Here is a 16,313-nt window from a genome sequence, read left to right on the forward strand (position 1 = left end):
AAGGAAGCTGAAGTATTCCATTACCATTTTTTTTAATTAAAAAAACAAACCTGTATTAAGCATGGACTAAATATTCAATGTGTGTTCTGTCTCGTATGTTTTGATCTGACAATTATTATTTCTTTTTCATGTGTTTCGAACTCGCCACCTGTGTCTAAATTGGAGTCGTTCCGTTTTTCTGTTCAACCTAAGACTGCGACATTCTAAGGTCTGGGGTCCACTTTTTGCTAATGCGAAATTAAAACAGAAACCATGTAAATAATGTAAGAATGTTTTATTTGTTGCACATAACTTTTTTGGTATAAAAAAACAAAAATAAATGTAGAAATTATCTGTGGATGTCTTTGCAGTGTTGTTTCATAATCCGTGCTGCTGTTTCATGCCCTTCTCCCCAGTAAGGCCCCCAGTACCTTGATGTTTAGTCACAGTCCGCATTACAGTGCATAAAGTTATGCACTGTGGAGAAAGAATGGGGAGAAGTTTTTCTCCCTCACATATAATGCTAGCACCCAATAGGGTCATCCGCTAAAGTTGAATGTTGAAAGATTCAGGGCAGACAAAATACCAGTAATTCCTTCACACAGCACATAGTTACAACTCTGGAACTCTCTCCCACTGGAGGCAGTGTTGGCCACCAACTTGGATGGCTTTAAAGGAGGATTGGACAAATTCATGGTGGTTAAGGCCACCAATGGCTATGCTCTATCAATCGCTGAGAATTACAAATGGGAAGAGTGTGTCTGTTGTGCTAATCTCCTGCTCAGGGGCTTCCCAGAATATGCATCTGGTTGGCCACTGAAATAGACAAGCATTTCTGCTGAACCAGCAGCTTCTTGCTCATACACCATACTTGTCAAAAAGACCCAAGAGATTGCGGTGATTGTTACACAAGGCTACACTGGCTTTCTGTAAACCAGAATCTATAAACATGTTCAAAGTGAGAATGTCATGGATGCTTTAGTTGACATTCCTCCTGCATTGCAGGGGGTTGGACTAGATGACCCTCAGGATCCCAACTCTACAATTCTATGGTTCTATAAGAAAATCTTTGTCTGTTTTCATTTACATTCCTTTGGCTTTATCATACGGAAGAGCAGAGCTGCGGTTCCTCCGCTGCTTTCATGAAGAAAACACATTGGAGCAAAAACAATCACGGAAATTTAGTCTCTATTTGGATGCTCAGTAGTGCCTCTCCTTGAATTTCTTCTGCTGTGCTTAACGAAACAGCGTAAGTCAAGTGCACTTGGACGCCTGAGTTTGGGGCAAACCAATGTCATGGTAATTGGGCCGCGCAAGGGGCCTGCATTCCTCAGCCAGCTTCCAGTATCTCTCCCTTAGGACGAAGGCGGCCGATTTGGGTTGTCGTTGGCGGGTGAAAATACCTTTCTTGTTACCCAAAACCCGCGTTGTGCCTGCAAGATGGGAAAGAAAGTTACAAAGGAAAGGCTCAACGGCAACAGCTTTGTAGAGCGGGGAAGGAACTTGCAGGTAATCCAGACCAAGGATGGGGAATCTGTGATGGCTCTCCATACATTGTTAGACTCCCAACTCCTATCATTTCTCAGCGCTGGCAAAGCTGTCTGCCTGGGGCTGATGGGAGTTGGAGTCCAACAACATCCAAAGGGCCATGCAGGTTCCCTGTCCCTGATCTCTGGGCCACTTCCTGTCCAGTGCAGAATGCACCCCAGGCAGTCTGGTCTCTTGCCTCAACAGCTCTTGAACACCTGGGAGCTGCTGCCCTGCATTGCCTGTAGCAGGACAGTCCCAACTTTTCATACCAAGTGGGCCGCAAGAGTACTTAGACACAGAACCTGTGGGCTGCACATAACCTTGTTGCGCTGGAAGTGCGAGCAAGACTAAAATTTGACCCCCCACGAGGCTGGGACAGGGTCCAAGAGCCCTCCCACCTCCTTTCTAAATTGGGAAAGTGCTAACTAAGCTTTTGGAATGAGGCAGGAGGACTCTAGGACCCTGCCAGAGCCTCGGTTTTTGAGCGTCTCGGAAGCTAAAAGTTTTGGAACCCAAACACTGAAAACCCAGAAGCATTTGCTTCTGTTTTTGAATGCGCCTCGGAAGTCGAATGGCTTCTGCTGTGTGTTTTTCTTTTTTCTCCATTGACTTTGCCGACCGTCCTTTGTGCCTCGGTTGTTGAACATTTCGGAAGTTGAACAGCCTCCCAGAACAGATTATGTTCGACAACCAAGGTACCACTGTACCTCCAAACCAACGTCAAAAGTTTCCAGAGATTTAAGACTTCCGAGGAGCTGTCGCCAGGGGGCAGCGCTGACTCTAGCATTTGTTTATTGCTGATGAAGATTCTGCAGGATGCTGGAAGCAAATCCCAAGAATTCTAAGACGCCCCTGCCCCTGCCCCATTCCCACCACACCAGAGAAGCTGGCTTGTACATTTTGGAACAAACAAAGGTAGTCAAGAACCATAGGGGATCAGGCAGGTGTAGAGGGAAGAGAAGGGGTTGGCTAGATGTGGAGGTTTGGGAAAGTGATAGATGGAGTTAGCAAGGCAAAGTGAACAAGGGCGGCATCCCCCATTATTAAATTTATGAGTTACTTCCCAATGGCAGAGTCCTAAAGAAACTTGGGAGTGGAAGACTTTTGCAGAGGACACGACAACTTCAACTTGAGACGCCAGTACCTTGGTCTGTCATGAAGTCAGCGAAATTCCAGATGAGTTCTCCAATCACATAGTCTTTCCTCTTTTGGTCTAGGACAGCATGATACTCCTTCAGCACAGCCGCCTGGTATTCCTCAGAGAACATGAGAGGCGGGTCCTACGGGAACAGGGAAAGGAAGAGTCCTCTCAAGCGAGATGAACAGGAAGGAAGGAAGAGCCCTTATGCGCATGGGACCAGTACAGGCTATGCAATGCATGAGAGAAGCCATCCAATATTCGGGTCGCTGTAGTCCTCTGTTGCTTTAGAGGAGTGGGGGACCTTTGGCCTGTTGTGGGCCTCAGATTGGCCTGCAAGACCACTTTCCCCAAGCAACGCCTACCTATTGATCAACTGATGTGGATGCGGAGCACCTGCTGGGTGCTGTCTCTCCACCATGTTCCCTGTGGAACTCTGCAGAGAGCAGGATTAAACCCTACGCTCATCACCTGATAATAATAATTTTATTATTTGTGCCTCGCCTATCTGACTGGGTTGCCCTGGCCACTCTAGGCAGCTTCCAGCATGTACAAAAACATAATTAAACATTAAAAACTTGCCTATACAGAGCCGCCTTCAAAAGGTTGTATAGTAACTTATCTCATGATAAGTGGAGAGCTCAGTGCTGCGGGGTGCAGGTACACCAGGGTGTTCTGGAGGGGGGGAGTGGTGCTGGCAAAACAGACCCCTACCCCCACCTCCCCATGGGTCAATTTCAGATGATTGACAGCGGGGAAGGACCCAGCTTTCAAACTTGTCCAATGAATCAAAAGATTGACCCACTGGGCCAAAATTTCCCACTGCTGATCTAGAGGGCAGGACTTTTTGTTTGTTTGACTTTTAAACCACCCTTCGTCTAATCAGGATTCCAAAATCCTAATTATTTGCTTATTTTCCTCCCAAAGAGCTCAAGGTGGCATACATAGTTCACCCTGTCCCTCAGGCTCACAGACTGTGACTGGCCCAAGGCAACCCATTGGGCTTCCTGGCCAAGTGAGGGATTTGAACCTGGGTCACCCAGGTCTTGGCCCAACACTCTAGCCGCTACAACACACTGGCTTAGATAGATATCTGTGAATGTGCACCAAGGAGGGAAGAGGCCTGAAGAGTTCGTGATGGACTAGAAACTTGCTTAAAGGCATAGGCTACTATTGTACCAGTATTGGGTCAAAGCCCAATATATAGAGCATTCTGAGCAGCCACAGATCAGCAACAAGCAGCTGCTCAGTACAGTTCTCCTCTCAGATGTCTGCCATTCTTCTTTGGAAAGAAATGTTTTCTGCCTACAGGCGACTGGCCTCAGAAGAGCTGGACTCACCATGTGGAGGCCAGCAATGGCATCTGCTCCATACTCGCTCTGGATAATGGGCTTCTGGTGAGTTTGGTACCAGTTCTCAAACTGAGAGTTCAGCTGCAGGCGGATGACCTCCAGGTGTCCAGGATCGTGGTACCAGGAGAAGTAGCTATTTACACAGATGACGTCTACATAAGGGGCCTGCAGAAATTCCAATTTTGTTTTTAGCTGATTTTGAGGCATGTCCGCTAGACGGCAAGCGTTTTCTCTCTCTCTGTGCCCCCTTTCCCCCATCCCCAAACATATTGGAGGGAGGAGAAGGGTGCAAGCAACTCATTCTTGCATAAGCTTCATAGAAATGTAGAGTTGGAAGGGACCATGACAACGGACAAGACCTGTATCCAGGTGGAATCAAGGTCTCACCTAATTATTCCTGGACTAGATGATGCTTTGAGTCCCTTCTGACTCTGTAATTCTATGAGGACTTGGGGTTGGAGAGTCCCCACCGCTTGGCCTGGATATTCCATGCTGAGCATCTTATGAAATATTGGCATAAAGAAAGTGTTATTTTTTGGAAGGACAGAAAGCCAGCCTTAAAGGTAAAGGTATAGGGGACCCCTGACCATTAGGTCCAGTCGTGGCCAACTCTGGGGTTGCGGCGCTCATCTTGCTTTATTGGTCGAGGGAGCCGGTGTACAGCTTCCGGGTCATGTGGCCAGCATGACTAAGCCGCTTCTGGCGAACCAGAGCAGTGCACGGAAACGCCGTTTACCTTCCCACCGGAGTGGTACCTATTTATCTACCTGCACTTTGACGTGCTTTCAAACTGCTTGGTTGGCAGGAGCTGGGACCGAGCAATGGGAGCTCACCCCATCACGGGGATTCGAACCACCGACCTTCTGATTGGCAAGTCCTAGGCTCTGTGGTTTTACCCACAGTGCCACCTGCGTCCCAGCCTTAAATAACATTAAATAAGCAACAGAGACAAAAGGGATGGTGCTTACTCCAAGATCTAGAGCGTAATTGGTGTTCGTGATGAACGTGACTGGGCGCGTGGGGTCCATGGCTTTGGTGTGAGCAATCACCATCCTGCGTGCAAAGGGTGAAAAATAGACAAAACCACAACTGTTTCTCGCTGTGCAGAATTAACTCATCCACATGTGATTCCACCCTCCTGCACCTCTGAGGCTCTGCATGGCAACCTGGACGGAAGGTTAATTTGCATTACAAACTATTCGTTAGACTTGAGAACATAGGAAGAGCCTGCTGGATCAGGCCAGGGTCCCATCTAGTCCAGCATCCTGTTCTCATGGTGGCCAACCAGATGCCCTTAATGTGAAACTGCCAGGCGAGATTAGAGCACAAGAACCCTCTCCCCTCCAGTGGTTTCTAGCAATGGGAATTCAGACACATTACTGCCAGCGACTGTGGAGGCAGAGCATGGCCTTTGCAGCTAGCAGCCATGGATAGCCATGAATTTGTCTCATCCTCTTTTAAAGCCTTCCAAGTTGGTGGCCATCCCTGCCTCCTGTGGGAGGGAGTTCCATAGTTTAACTCTGCGCTGCAAGGACTTTCTTTTATCTGTCCTGAATCCTCTTAACATTCAGCTTCCTTGGATGTCCATAAATGCTACTGTTCTGAGGGAGGGGAAAAAACTTTTCTCTACCCACATTCTCCATGCCATGTGTAATTTTATAAACTCCTCTCATGTTGCCTCTGACTTACCTTTTCTCTAAACTAAAAAGTCCCAAACACGGCAACCTTTCCTCATAGCGGGTGTCCCTCCATCCTCTCTGTTATTTTGGACTTGTTAAACACTTGGTACCTGTGGGTCCAAGCACCTAACAATACTGTTAAACACACAGACATATGTATAACATCTATTTATTCAACGGTTGAGGTACCGTTTGATTGTAAGCAACAACAACAAAACAATTCCCTAAGTTGTTTACTAAAAGAAACATTCTAATTAACGGATAAGCAGTTAGAAACTTTGAAAAGGTGATCAAGAGTAGCTAAGAACGAATAAAACATGCCTAACTTATACAGGTCTGAGGAGGTGTTTTCTCTAGATAAATAATGTTTTAATTGGGGAGCAAAAAGCACAGCAAAGGTGCCTGCCTGATGTCAAACATCCCCTCAGGTCTATTAAAACCTGGATGAGGGAATAGAGGTCTTTACCTGGCGCCAAAAGTAAGTCAACAAAGGTGCCTTTGCTGGGTAAAAATATGTGATACTTGAGTTCACTTTGGGCAGGCTGAGTGCCAGGGTACAGACTTCACAGCATGGTTTTGTGTGTGGCAGATACTCACTTGAAGTAGTAGCCGGCTGGGGCCAGTGAAGAGGCCGGCTCATTGGCCACAGACCACATCACGACTGAGGGACGGTTCTTGTCCCGGCGGATCAGCTCCTCCATCACAGTGAGGTGGTGCTGGAGGCTTTTGTTACCAAAGTTCATGCTTAAATGGAGAGAAGCAAAAAGGGGGGACAAGGGGTCCATCATAAAGCACACTTTTTGCCTCTTTTATAATAATCATAATCATCTTTTATTTGTATCCCACCCTTCCTGGCCGAAACCAGGCTCAGGGCAGCTAACATCAAATATATAACATTGGTATAAATATATAACATCAAATATATAACATTGGTATAAAATCAATGGTAATTAAATTACCTTCTAAAAACAAGTCAGGATCAAATTTTAATCCAATTAGATGGTTTTCCGCAGGATTAGGGTTGGGAACAGTAAATGCTCATCAGGCCCAACTGTTTACGCTGTTCTTATATGGGCCTGTGAGAATGCTGGGAGGCCTCTTTCATACTAGTTCTTATACAAAAATAGAAGGGGAGTCAGGCTGAGCCCTGACCAAAGGCCTGGCAGAACAGCTCCATCTTGCAGGCCCTGCGGAAAGATGTCAAATCCCACCGGGCCCTGATCTCTTGTGGCAGAGCGTTCCACCAGGCCCTGGTTGAGGCCAGCCTAATCTCCCTGAGGCCTGGGATCTCCAAGATATTATTATTTGCAGACCGTAAGGTCCTCCGTGGGGCATACCAGGAGAGAGGTCTGAAAGGAGCAACCCAGCAGTAAATCACATCATGCAAGTTGGAGTTAACTCTTCATTGGCGGGAAGCAGGATCTGCACAGGAGTGTCAGGCCTAATGAGCACAGCAACTCATCTCTAGTAGGTCTTGCCTCATGGATTGAAAGTCCCTGCCTCCCCACAGCTGCCTAAGTCCCTTCTTCTCCAGGGTTTTCCCCAAGCAGTCGGAGACTGCACCTGCACATTGCCCACCTCTCCACTGCCCTCTTCATACCTCTCCCAGTTCTAGACCAGGAGGGAGAGGAGCTTTTTGCAGCAGGAGGGGGAGACACCTGTGACTCTTCACCAGCCAGATCTCTTTGCCTCTTGGCTTCCCTCCTCTCCTGCTTCAGCTTCTGCCTGTGGGTCTAGACTTCTCTCTGCCACATACTCTCCCTGCTCACTAAGCCCTGTTGCCTCTTCAGCTTCCGACACCACCTCTTCCCAATCTTCTCCCTCTGACCACTTATCACCACCCCACCGCCAGTCTCTGAGCTCTGAGCCTTCTTCCCTTTGGGGTCCTCCTACCATTCCTCTGCATCCAACCAGTCCATGGCATTCTCACATGCTCCTTCCTCACCTCATGTGCAGCCGAATTATTCCGGTCTTCCTCCTCAGCCTCCTGCCTACTAAGACCCTTACCGTAGTTCCCAAAGTACATCTGCTTCCACTCAACCTCTCGGCTCAGAGCACCCAAGCCAATGGGAGCCTCGGATCCATTGGCCAGCCCCGCCCCTTTGTGACATGAGACTATCTCAGCCAATCATTCCCAAACACTTCACCACCTTTGCCAAATTACCTCAGCACTTCGCTCTATAAATCGCTGGGGAGCTTGAGGAAATTGCCACTCGCTCACCTGTCCTTCATGCCCACGGCCGGAGACTCATCGATCACCACGATGCCATAGGCGTCACAAAGCTCCATGATCTCTTCGGCGTAGGGGTAGTGGCTGGTACGGAAGGAATTGGCGCCCAGCCACTGCAGGAGGTTGAAGTCCTTCATGATGAGGGGCCAGTCCAGACCTTTGCCACGGATCTGCCGCAGGGAACAAACCCGGTGAAACAGGAGAGGCTACAAGTTAGAAGAGCAATTGTCCTTTGCCAACATCGGGCTTCCAGCTGAGCTGCCATGGAGTGATGGTCCTCCTCCAAGATTAAAGCAAGTTTCTAGTCCTCATGGGTCTGAAGGGTTGATTTGACATGGGAAACTGTCTCATGCAGAGCCAGTCCGTTGGGCCACCTAGCTCGGAACCATCTAGACCAGGGGTTGTCAACCTGGTCCCTACCGCCCACTAATGGGTGTTTCAGGATTCTAGGTGGGCAGTAGAGTGTTCTACAGCACAAGCTGAAATCTCCTTCCATCGAGCACTGGTGGGCAGTAAGGAAATTTTACCATCAAGAAAGATGCATTAGGGGGCGGTAGGTGTAAAAAGGTTGACTACCCCTGATCTAGACCATAGGTTCCCAAACTGGGCGGTACCACTCCATGGCAGGGGTGGGAATAGCTAGGAGGAAACTAAGAGGCAAGGGGGCAGCAGGGGGGGGGGCACTAGAAAGTGTATTGATCTCTTATTACGATCGACCATGCTAGACACTACAGCAAAACACTTCCCTCACTTTATATTTAAAGTTTTGCCATTCTTATCGCTTCCCAAGCAATTTCCTTGGGCCATGTTTGTTTGTTTGTATTTACAATGCTGAGTTCTCACAAGATAGCCAAGCTGTTGATTTTCTTATAAATTAGTTACGGCACATCTGTGACAGGTCCATGTTTGGTAAGTCATTACGAATAAATATTTTGTGCTATAAACTTCCTAGTTAAGAATGTGTAAATATCTTTTTCCTACAGTATCAGGTATCATGGGATCATCAGTTTTGTTGAATTAAACTAAATAGCTTTTAACTGGATTTTGAATGAATGTGCAATTAACCATTACCGTTTTGAATTTTATTGTGTTATTAGCTTCCTTAGTGGGCCGTGCAAACCACAGTTCAGAATGATGTTTTTATGGGGGGGGGGAGTCTGGGAACCACTGATCTAAACCCAGGTTGAGAGGTTTCTGGGTGAGGCCCATCCTGCTTCTTCACCCAGCCACTCAGCCCGTCACAGATCCAAAAACAAGGCGCCACTCAACTCACATCAGAGTCTTCGTGCTTGTTGACCCCGTGGAAGTAGAACGGTTTCCCGTTGATTAGAAACTTGTTGCGGGTGACCTGCACAGTCCGGATGCCTACCGGCTGTGTGTAAGTGTCTTCGGAGACAGTGCCGTCCACCTCGGCAGAAAGCGTGACCTGTGGTCCAAAAAAGCCACCCTTTTTGCATCAGCTGTCGGAGCACGCAAGCCTACACCCCAACAATCACCAGCCCCCTGAATCTGAAATGTAGCATCCGGGGAAGGAGAAATTTCTGTGCTGTGCCAAGGTAACCCGTAATCTGCACCCTGCATAATTTGCAGGGAATTTGCTAGACTTGAACCCAAGGCCTTGTTCTCCAACCCAGGAGTAGGCAAAAATGTGCAGCAAGGGTTAGATGCGGTAGAGGGTGGGCAGCCAGGACCACACCCCTTCTGCTCTCTGTGTGTTGTCCTTCCCAACACAATTGCCCCACAAAACTGGCAGTTTTTCACTGGAGTGCTCCCACAAGGGCTGTGAATGGGAAGGATCATAGGAAGTCAGATTGTTAATCCACCGAGCTGAGCATTGTCTACTCTGGCTGGCAGCAGTTCTCCAGAGTTTTGAGCAGCCCTACCTGGAGCTGCCACTGGGGATCAAACCTGCTCTACTGCTGAGCTACAGCACTTCCCTAGAATTTGAGTAAAGCGGGCATGGAGGAACACAGAGATTTATAAAAGTGGTTTTAAGCAACGCCAGAGGTACAGACAGATTCCCCGATTCCCTTCTCACTGGACTCAAACCGTGCTTTAAACTGCCATTGCTCCCTCTCCTCAGTGTCTCCCTTGCTCACTCAAATCTCTGCCATGGTTTAAGACCATCGCTTTCCCCCTCTCTGTTTCCTTCCATTCCTGCTTTATTCAAACCTCTACTGAGGTTTAAAGCCAGTTCTCTGTGTGTCCCTCCATCCCTTCTTTTCCTGTTGGCAGAGCAAGGCAGGAGCCCTTCCTTGGATTGCTCTTAACCACTGGAAATCCTATTCAGCTATGCACACCTGCCTTCTGGATTTTCAAGTCAGCATCCTCTCCTACTCAACTAAGCCCTGAGCAGGGGCCAGAACATTCGTTTTCCACTGGGGGACCATGCAGATCTGAGGATCCTGGACAGGAGACACATGCAAGATCCATGCCTTAGTTTCTCTCCCCTCCTCCCCTCAGGATTGAGTCCAAATAAGGCTTAAGTTACCTTTAGGTAGTAAAGGTATCCAGGACGTTCATGCATCAGGTATGGCCACCAGAGTAGAGGGTTCACTACTTTCATCTCGCCAGCGGACCCGTTTCCAGTTGCCACAGTGACACCATCTTGGTCACGCAGTGTCAGGGTCAAGGAGTAACGGGGGCTGCCCCGGACTGAAACCAAATACTGCACCAAGCCTGTCCCAGCAGAAGCAAAATAGGTGAATTGGTGAAGACAGCAGGCTACAAATCAGAACTGCTCCATTTCGGATCCCACTGCTACCACCAACTGAATCCCTTAAGCCCTGTTTAGGAAAATTTTTCATGTCTGATGCTGTATTGTTTTTAATATTCAGTTGGAAGCCGTCCAGGGTGGCTGGGGAAGCCCAGCCAGGTGGGCGGGGTATAAATATATTATTATTATTATTATTATTATTATTATTATTATTATTATTATTATTATTAAGCATCCTAAAGTAGGCCATTTTCCCAGCTGCTGCTCCCACAACAGTTTGGGGAAAGCAACCCCGGCCTACCTCACATAGTTGTTGTGAGGATTGTGGGATAAACGGCTCTGAAGAGAGAGAATTGGGGCCATTGCTTGGTTAAATAAACCTTAGCTTGTGGGGTGCCATTTAGTGGCTAAAACAATCATTCGGAGACTTCCTGAGGTGGTAGATGGTGTGAATATGTCACGGCAAGAATATTCTAAGGTGAATTTCACTTTGATAAGTGAAATCATTAACAGGTTTCCAGCCACAAACAGCTTGTTCCCACGAGAAGCTTTTCCTCCATAGACACTACAGGATCGTCGTCCCCGCCCCCTCCAACTTTCCAAATGCTGTTTAGCTCTGGCATTTCAGATACCTACCGACGTTTCCCATCACGTCTGTGGTCACGGTGATGTCATCAATGTAGGCCAAGGGGGTGGTGTACAGCAGGACAGGTCGGTGGATCCCAGCGTAGTTGAAGAAGTCAAATTGTGTGTTTTGAACAAAATAGCCTTTGGGGTACCTGGATCAAGGGGGAAAGGTTCAAGAAGACATTGAGGGGGATAGGAAATCCCCGCACTTGGAAACAGGGTTGAAAGGCATGATGAAAAGAACCAGGTCTGATTCACCGAACACCTGAGGTTCCACGCATTTACGCTGAAATGATAAGTTCTTATCTGGAGGTCGTTTCCTGTAGTCTTGCATAAAATATGGATGTTACAGATTTATTTTAAGTGCATCCTGGAGTAGAATTATAGATGTGATTCTACTGGTTCTCTGCAAATTTTGCTGTTGATCCATCATCGAAAACTCTTTGAATATTCAGCGGGTCGCAATATTTGATTTTGCTATTATGTACTCAATAATACCCCGTTTCAACAGCTGAGGTATGGAAGGTTTTGATAATTGGTCTGTAATGTTTGTAACAGTAAGAGTTAAAAGACAGCTGACATGTAACAACACATGAAAGTTTAACAGCTGAAGAGACTTCACAACTGATGGAGAGCAAATCAATAAGAAATGCCAACATGCCTAAACCACTTGGTAAAGTTGCAGCACCTGGGATTAAATTCCACAAAATTACAAAATCTGACTGAGGGAAACTGGATTGATCGTTCTTCCTGCAAGTAATATGCTTAATCCTTTTTTTGAGGGGGGAGGAGGGAAAATCCAAGATAATACCCAACATTACGGTATGTGTGAGAAGAAAGCCTCTTCCCTACACCAGTGGACCACAATGGAATAAAAGCAGGCAAAACGCATTTCAGAGCGACTTCCTTCACTTGTTCTAGACAGAACGTCCCAGAATCTTTGGCTAGAGGGTTGCTGGGTTCCTCAGCGAGGCCTTCAACTCACATAGACTCGTTCTCCATATAATGGATGGTCCCCGGAGGCAGCGTGTGGGGAGTCAGGGTGTTGTTGACAGCAATGGTGATTCGGCAAGGCTCTCCTGGAGCATCGCGGAGGAACTGGTTGATCTCGGCTTCAAAGGGGAGGTGTCCGCCCTCGTGCTCAGTCACCTGGACCCCGTTCACCCACTACAATGGAAGAAAACAGGATATCTAGGTGCAAAGACTCTAAACAAACAATGGGGCCTCAAGGGAGACATGCAGGTCACATGACTTGGAGCCATGGGAAAGCTGTGGCTGGACTACAACTCCCAGCCATCCCTTGCTATTGGCCATCAATACCCAGAGGGCCACAAGCTCCTCATTCACATGTAATAACTCCTGAACTTGAGAGGCAGTGGTGGTGCAGTGGTTAGAGTGTCAGACTAGGGCCTGGGTTCAAATCCTCACTCAGCCAAGAAGCTCACTGAGTGTGTCTGGGGGGTGTGTGTGATAGACTCGTAATCTGGGGAACCGCGTTCGCTTCCCCGCTCCTCCACATGCAGCTGCTGGGTGACCTTGGGCCAGTCACACTTTGAAGTCTCTCAGCCCCACTCACCTCACAGAGTGTTTGTTGTGGGGGAGGAAGGGAAAGGAGAATGTTAGCCGCTTTGAGACTCCCTAGGGTAGTGATAAAGCGGGATATCAAATCCAAACTACTACTACTACTACTACTCTTCTTCTTCTTCTTCTTCTTCTTCTTCTTCTTCTTCTTCTCTCTCAGCCTATCCTACCTTGCAGAGTTGGTTTTGGGAATTAAATGAGGAAGAGAGAGAACCATACATACCACCTTGGGTTATTGGAGAAGAGTGCAGGACATAATGCAGAAAATAAAAAAATGCAATGGTTCCAGAAACCAGGCAGGCTTCCATGGGGAGCTGCGCTGCCCAGGAAGCCCCATACTCACCACAATCGAGTAGTAGTTTGCACTGCCAACCCGGAGCACCACTCGTGACCCAGGATCTCTCAGGAGCCAGCGGGCTGGCGGGAACACCTCCTTCTCGTACCAAACCCAGCCGATGTACTGACGCAGCTTTGGATCTTGCGTGATCTCGTTGAAGCTGGCGGGGACTGGCATGTCAATCACCGGCCCAGACTGAAAGAGACAAGGAAGGTATGCTGGGCATACAGGGCAGAGATGTTCTCCCATGCAGGCCTGGAATTTGGTCCAGACACAGCAGCTAGTGCTCTCTGGGTTCACCCACTGAAAACATGTTGAAAAGTTGCAGTTGCTGCCAATTTGCTACAGGACAAGATTCAGGGTTTTACGGCTGGGGCACGCAGCGCTATTCCAGGGGTGTGATTCTTCTGGGTTTTAATACGGTTTTATGACCTGTGTTCCATTTTGTGTTGCGTTTCTACACAGCACTTTTATATTCTCCAAAACTAGAGCAGTTTGTACATTCTGACAAACAGCAAGGTTTGCTTGCTTATCTAGGTTGCCAACATATTTTTCTGCTTTCAAAAATCTGCCTGATGCAGAGCAACTTAGCAAGTTATGATTTTTTTCTGGATAGCTCAGTTGGTTAGAAAGCAAACTAAGGCCCCGGGGGCCGGATCTTGCCCAATCACCTTCTACGTCAGGCCGGCGGACAGTCCAGGAATCAGCATGTTTTTACATGAGTAGAATGTCTCCTTTTATTTAAAATGCATCTCTGGGTTATTTGTGGGGCATAGGAATTCGTTTATTTTTTCCCTTCAAAATATAGTCTGGGCCCCCCACATGGTCTGAGGGACGGTGGACCGGCCCCCTGCTGAAAAGGTTTGCTGACCCCTGGACTAGAATGATCCTCGGAGCCCCTTCCAACTCCACAATTCTTTGATTCTATGACCTGCTAAATCATGTCTTGGCCTCAGGATATTCCATTTAAAGTACAGGATCAGTTTGGAATATTAAATGTGGCAATTACACCCAGAAGCCAGTAGAGGGCACTAATGTACAGGCACTTTCTCATTCATTGAAGCTGCAAAGAGCTCACTTCCACAAGCAATCCACTATTTACATTTCTATTTTCTTTGGCCTAAAGTCTAACGTGTAAACAGTGGAGAACCACAAACCCAATCTTTGATTTTACTCACCTTTTCTGAAGCACACAGTATGACTTTTAAACTGCTGTTAGCAAGTTACTAATGATCATGCACATTCTGCTTTTCGAAAACCTTTCAATTCCAGGTGGTAATTCAATCAACTGTGCCTGAGTTTGTTTTTCCCCTCCTCCCTCCCAATGCCCTTTCCTTTAGTATTGCATACTTGAGGTTGGAAAACTCAAAGGCACAGTCTTAATATTGATATTTGCAAAGTGCTCTTGGAAGACTTTTTCAGCTGAACAGTGAAATAAAACAATGCATTAAATAACACCCTTTCTGTTTCCTGATTCACAGATGCATGTGCTCTTTGGGAAAACAATTATTTCACCAGCTTTGCACTTAACAGTTCATTTCCTCACTCTTGCGCATAGAAATGCTGAGCCACTTCCCGATATTCGAAACTTCTCCTTTCTGTTGGAGCTGAAGGGCAATCAATGGCAACTCCTTGCTCTCTCAGCTTCTATCTTTCCAATGAAACTATTCCAAAGATCCCAGTGCACTGTTCACAAATACAGAAAGCCCACATCTACCCAGTGGCTGTGTGCCCAGAAAGCTAAGTCAAACCTCCACATTCAGTGGCAGTGTACCTCAGAGCACCAGATGTTTGGGGGGACCACAGGGACTGGACATTGCATTCCCCCCAAACACCCCCCTTGTTAGCTCCCTCAAAGCATCTGGGCAGCCAGAACCATGGGCGTAGCCAGGATTTGGGTTGGGGGGGCAGAACCTCAGTTTGCTATGTATTTTTTTTTTTATTTAGGGGGGCAGCTGCTCCTCCCTGCCCACTCTTGGCTACACCCATGGCAGCCTTTGTGTTCGTTATTTAGGTGAACAGGGCTTTTGGCTTGATCCATTAGGGATGCTCGGATGTTGCTATCAAACAAGAACTAAAAAACTAAACCCATTATTCACTATACACTTTTGGGCACCTTTTTTTGTTTCGGCAAAACCTACTGAAGCATGTAGAATATCGACACACGTTTCAGTTTGGTTTTTCGGCTAATGTTGATTTTTCTTTTTGAAGGTTTCCAATGGTTGGTTTTAACTGTTTCTTACACTTTAGCTGTAGCTCCTGCATTGTAGGGGGTCAAAAGGGATGACCCTTGGGGTCCCTTCCCCCTCTTCAATTCTACGGTTCCACGACAAGCTTATTGCTTTCCTTCTTTTCGTAAACTGCTTTGAGGTCGCTGCTTTTGCAATCAATTTATTTATTTCATAAAATTTTCTCAGCAGCTTTTTTAAAACTAATCCCGCCTCACCGTGATGGTGCCCGCCTTCTCCGCTCACTCACCTGGGAGAGAGGCTTCTTGTACCAGCCTTCCACAAACCCCGCATCCCTGCGCTCTGACCAGTCTGCCCTGAAGCTCCAGAGGCCTCCCAGCTCCTTCAGCTCCCTGGAGGGAGATTCCCGGGGGTACAGCATCCCTCCATCCAGGGCGCCTCCCTGCTGGCAGCACCCCAGGACCAGGCACAGGGCGCAGAGAAGCAGCAGCTTCATGCTGCCAGACAGCCTGACCCGCTCACTGCTGAGGCTGGAGAGGCAGTCGGCTGATCTCCAGCCCAGCTGACTGTCGGGAGCCAATCCGAGTCTGTATGCTCAGGAGACGCCCTCTTCCCGCCATGGGGAGGCAGGGGCAGCCATCTTGCTTGAGGGTACTGCCAGGGCTTTGCTAGTATTAAGGTTTTGATATGTCAGAGGGAGTAAAACAAACTAAAAAAAAAAGGCATTTGGATGACTTAAAATATTTATTTCCAGGAACTAAGTAGGGTCAGGGAATATCTGTGGCCTTCTTTCCTATGTTGCTGGACTCCAATTCCCATCATCCCCAGCGAAAATTAGATGATGGGAGTTGTAGTCCAGCAGCAATTAGAGATTACCAGGTTTGTTTCATTTATTTGTTGTATATCCCACCCTTTCCCCCCAAGAAGCACATGGCTCCCCCCATTTAATCCCCAC

At 47.5% G+C, this 16,313-nt stretch overlaps 1 protein-coding gene and 1 long non-coding RNA gene across 2 annotated transcripts in view; both read right to left on the minus strand.

The window, feature by feature from the left end:
- Window positions 1-259: 259 nt before the first annotated feature.
- Window positions 260-15,902, minus strand: GUSB (glucuronidase beta). The gene is made up of 12 exons (XM_081890383.1): window positions 15,648-15,902; window positions 13,176-13,364; window positions 12,237-12,418; window positions 11,261-11,403; window positions 10,400-10,587; window positions 9,182-9,334; window positions 7,900-8,078; window positions 6,276-6,422; window positions 4,968-5,052; window positions 3,988-4,164; window positions 2,654-2,789; window positions 260-1,412 (listed from the first exon to the last, which is right to left on the minus strand). Exons 1-12 carry the CDS (start codon window positions 15,852-15,854, stop codon window positions 1,234-1,236), a joined length of 1,965 nt encoding a protein of 654 aa, XP_081746509.1. The 5' UTR covers window positions 15,855-15,902; the 3' UTR covers window positions 260-1,233.
- LOC309358035 overlaps window positions 260-16,313 on the minus strand; it is a 143,182-nt gene continuing 127,128 nt past the window's right edge. Inside the window, exon 2 of the long non-coding RNA XR_014163293.1 lies at window positions 260-597. This is a non-coding gene — a long non-coding RNA (uncharacterized lncRNA). The remainder of the gene's footprint in view (window positions 598-16,313) is intronic.

The sequence above is a fragment of the Podarcis melisellensis genome (assembly GCF_964234715.1).
Source record: "Podarcis melisellensis genome assembly, chromosome: 15".
Taxonomy (NCBI): domain Eukaryota; kingdom Metazoa; phylum Chordata; class Lepidosauria; order Squamata; family Lacertidae; genus Podarcis; species Podarcis melisellensis.

Coding starts and splice junctions, on each gene's coding strand:
- GUSB (XM_081890383.1), bottom strand. CDS start 15,854: ATGAAGCTGCTGCTTCTCTGCGCCCTGTGCCTGGTCCTGGGGTGCTGC. Junction 13,365..15,647: donor ACAAGAAGCCTCTCTCCCAG/GTGAGTGAGCGG, acceptor TGTCTCTTTCAG/TCTGGGCCGGTGATTGACAT. Junction 2,790..3,987: donor CCATTGCTGGCCTCCACATG/GTGAGTCCAGCT, acceptor CTGTTCCCGTAG/GACCCGCCTCTCATGTTCTC.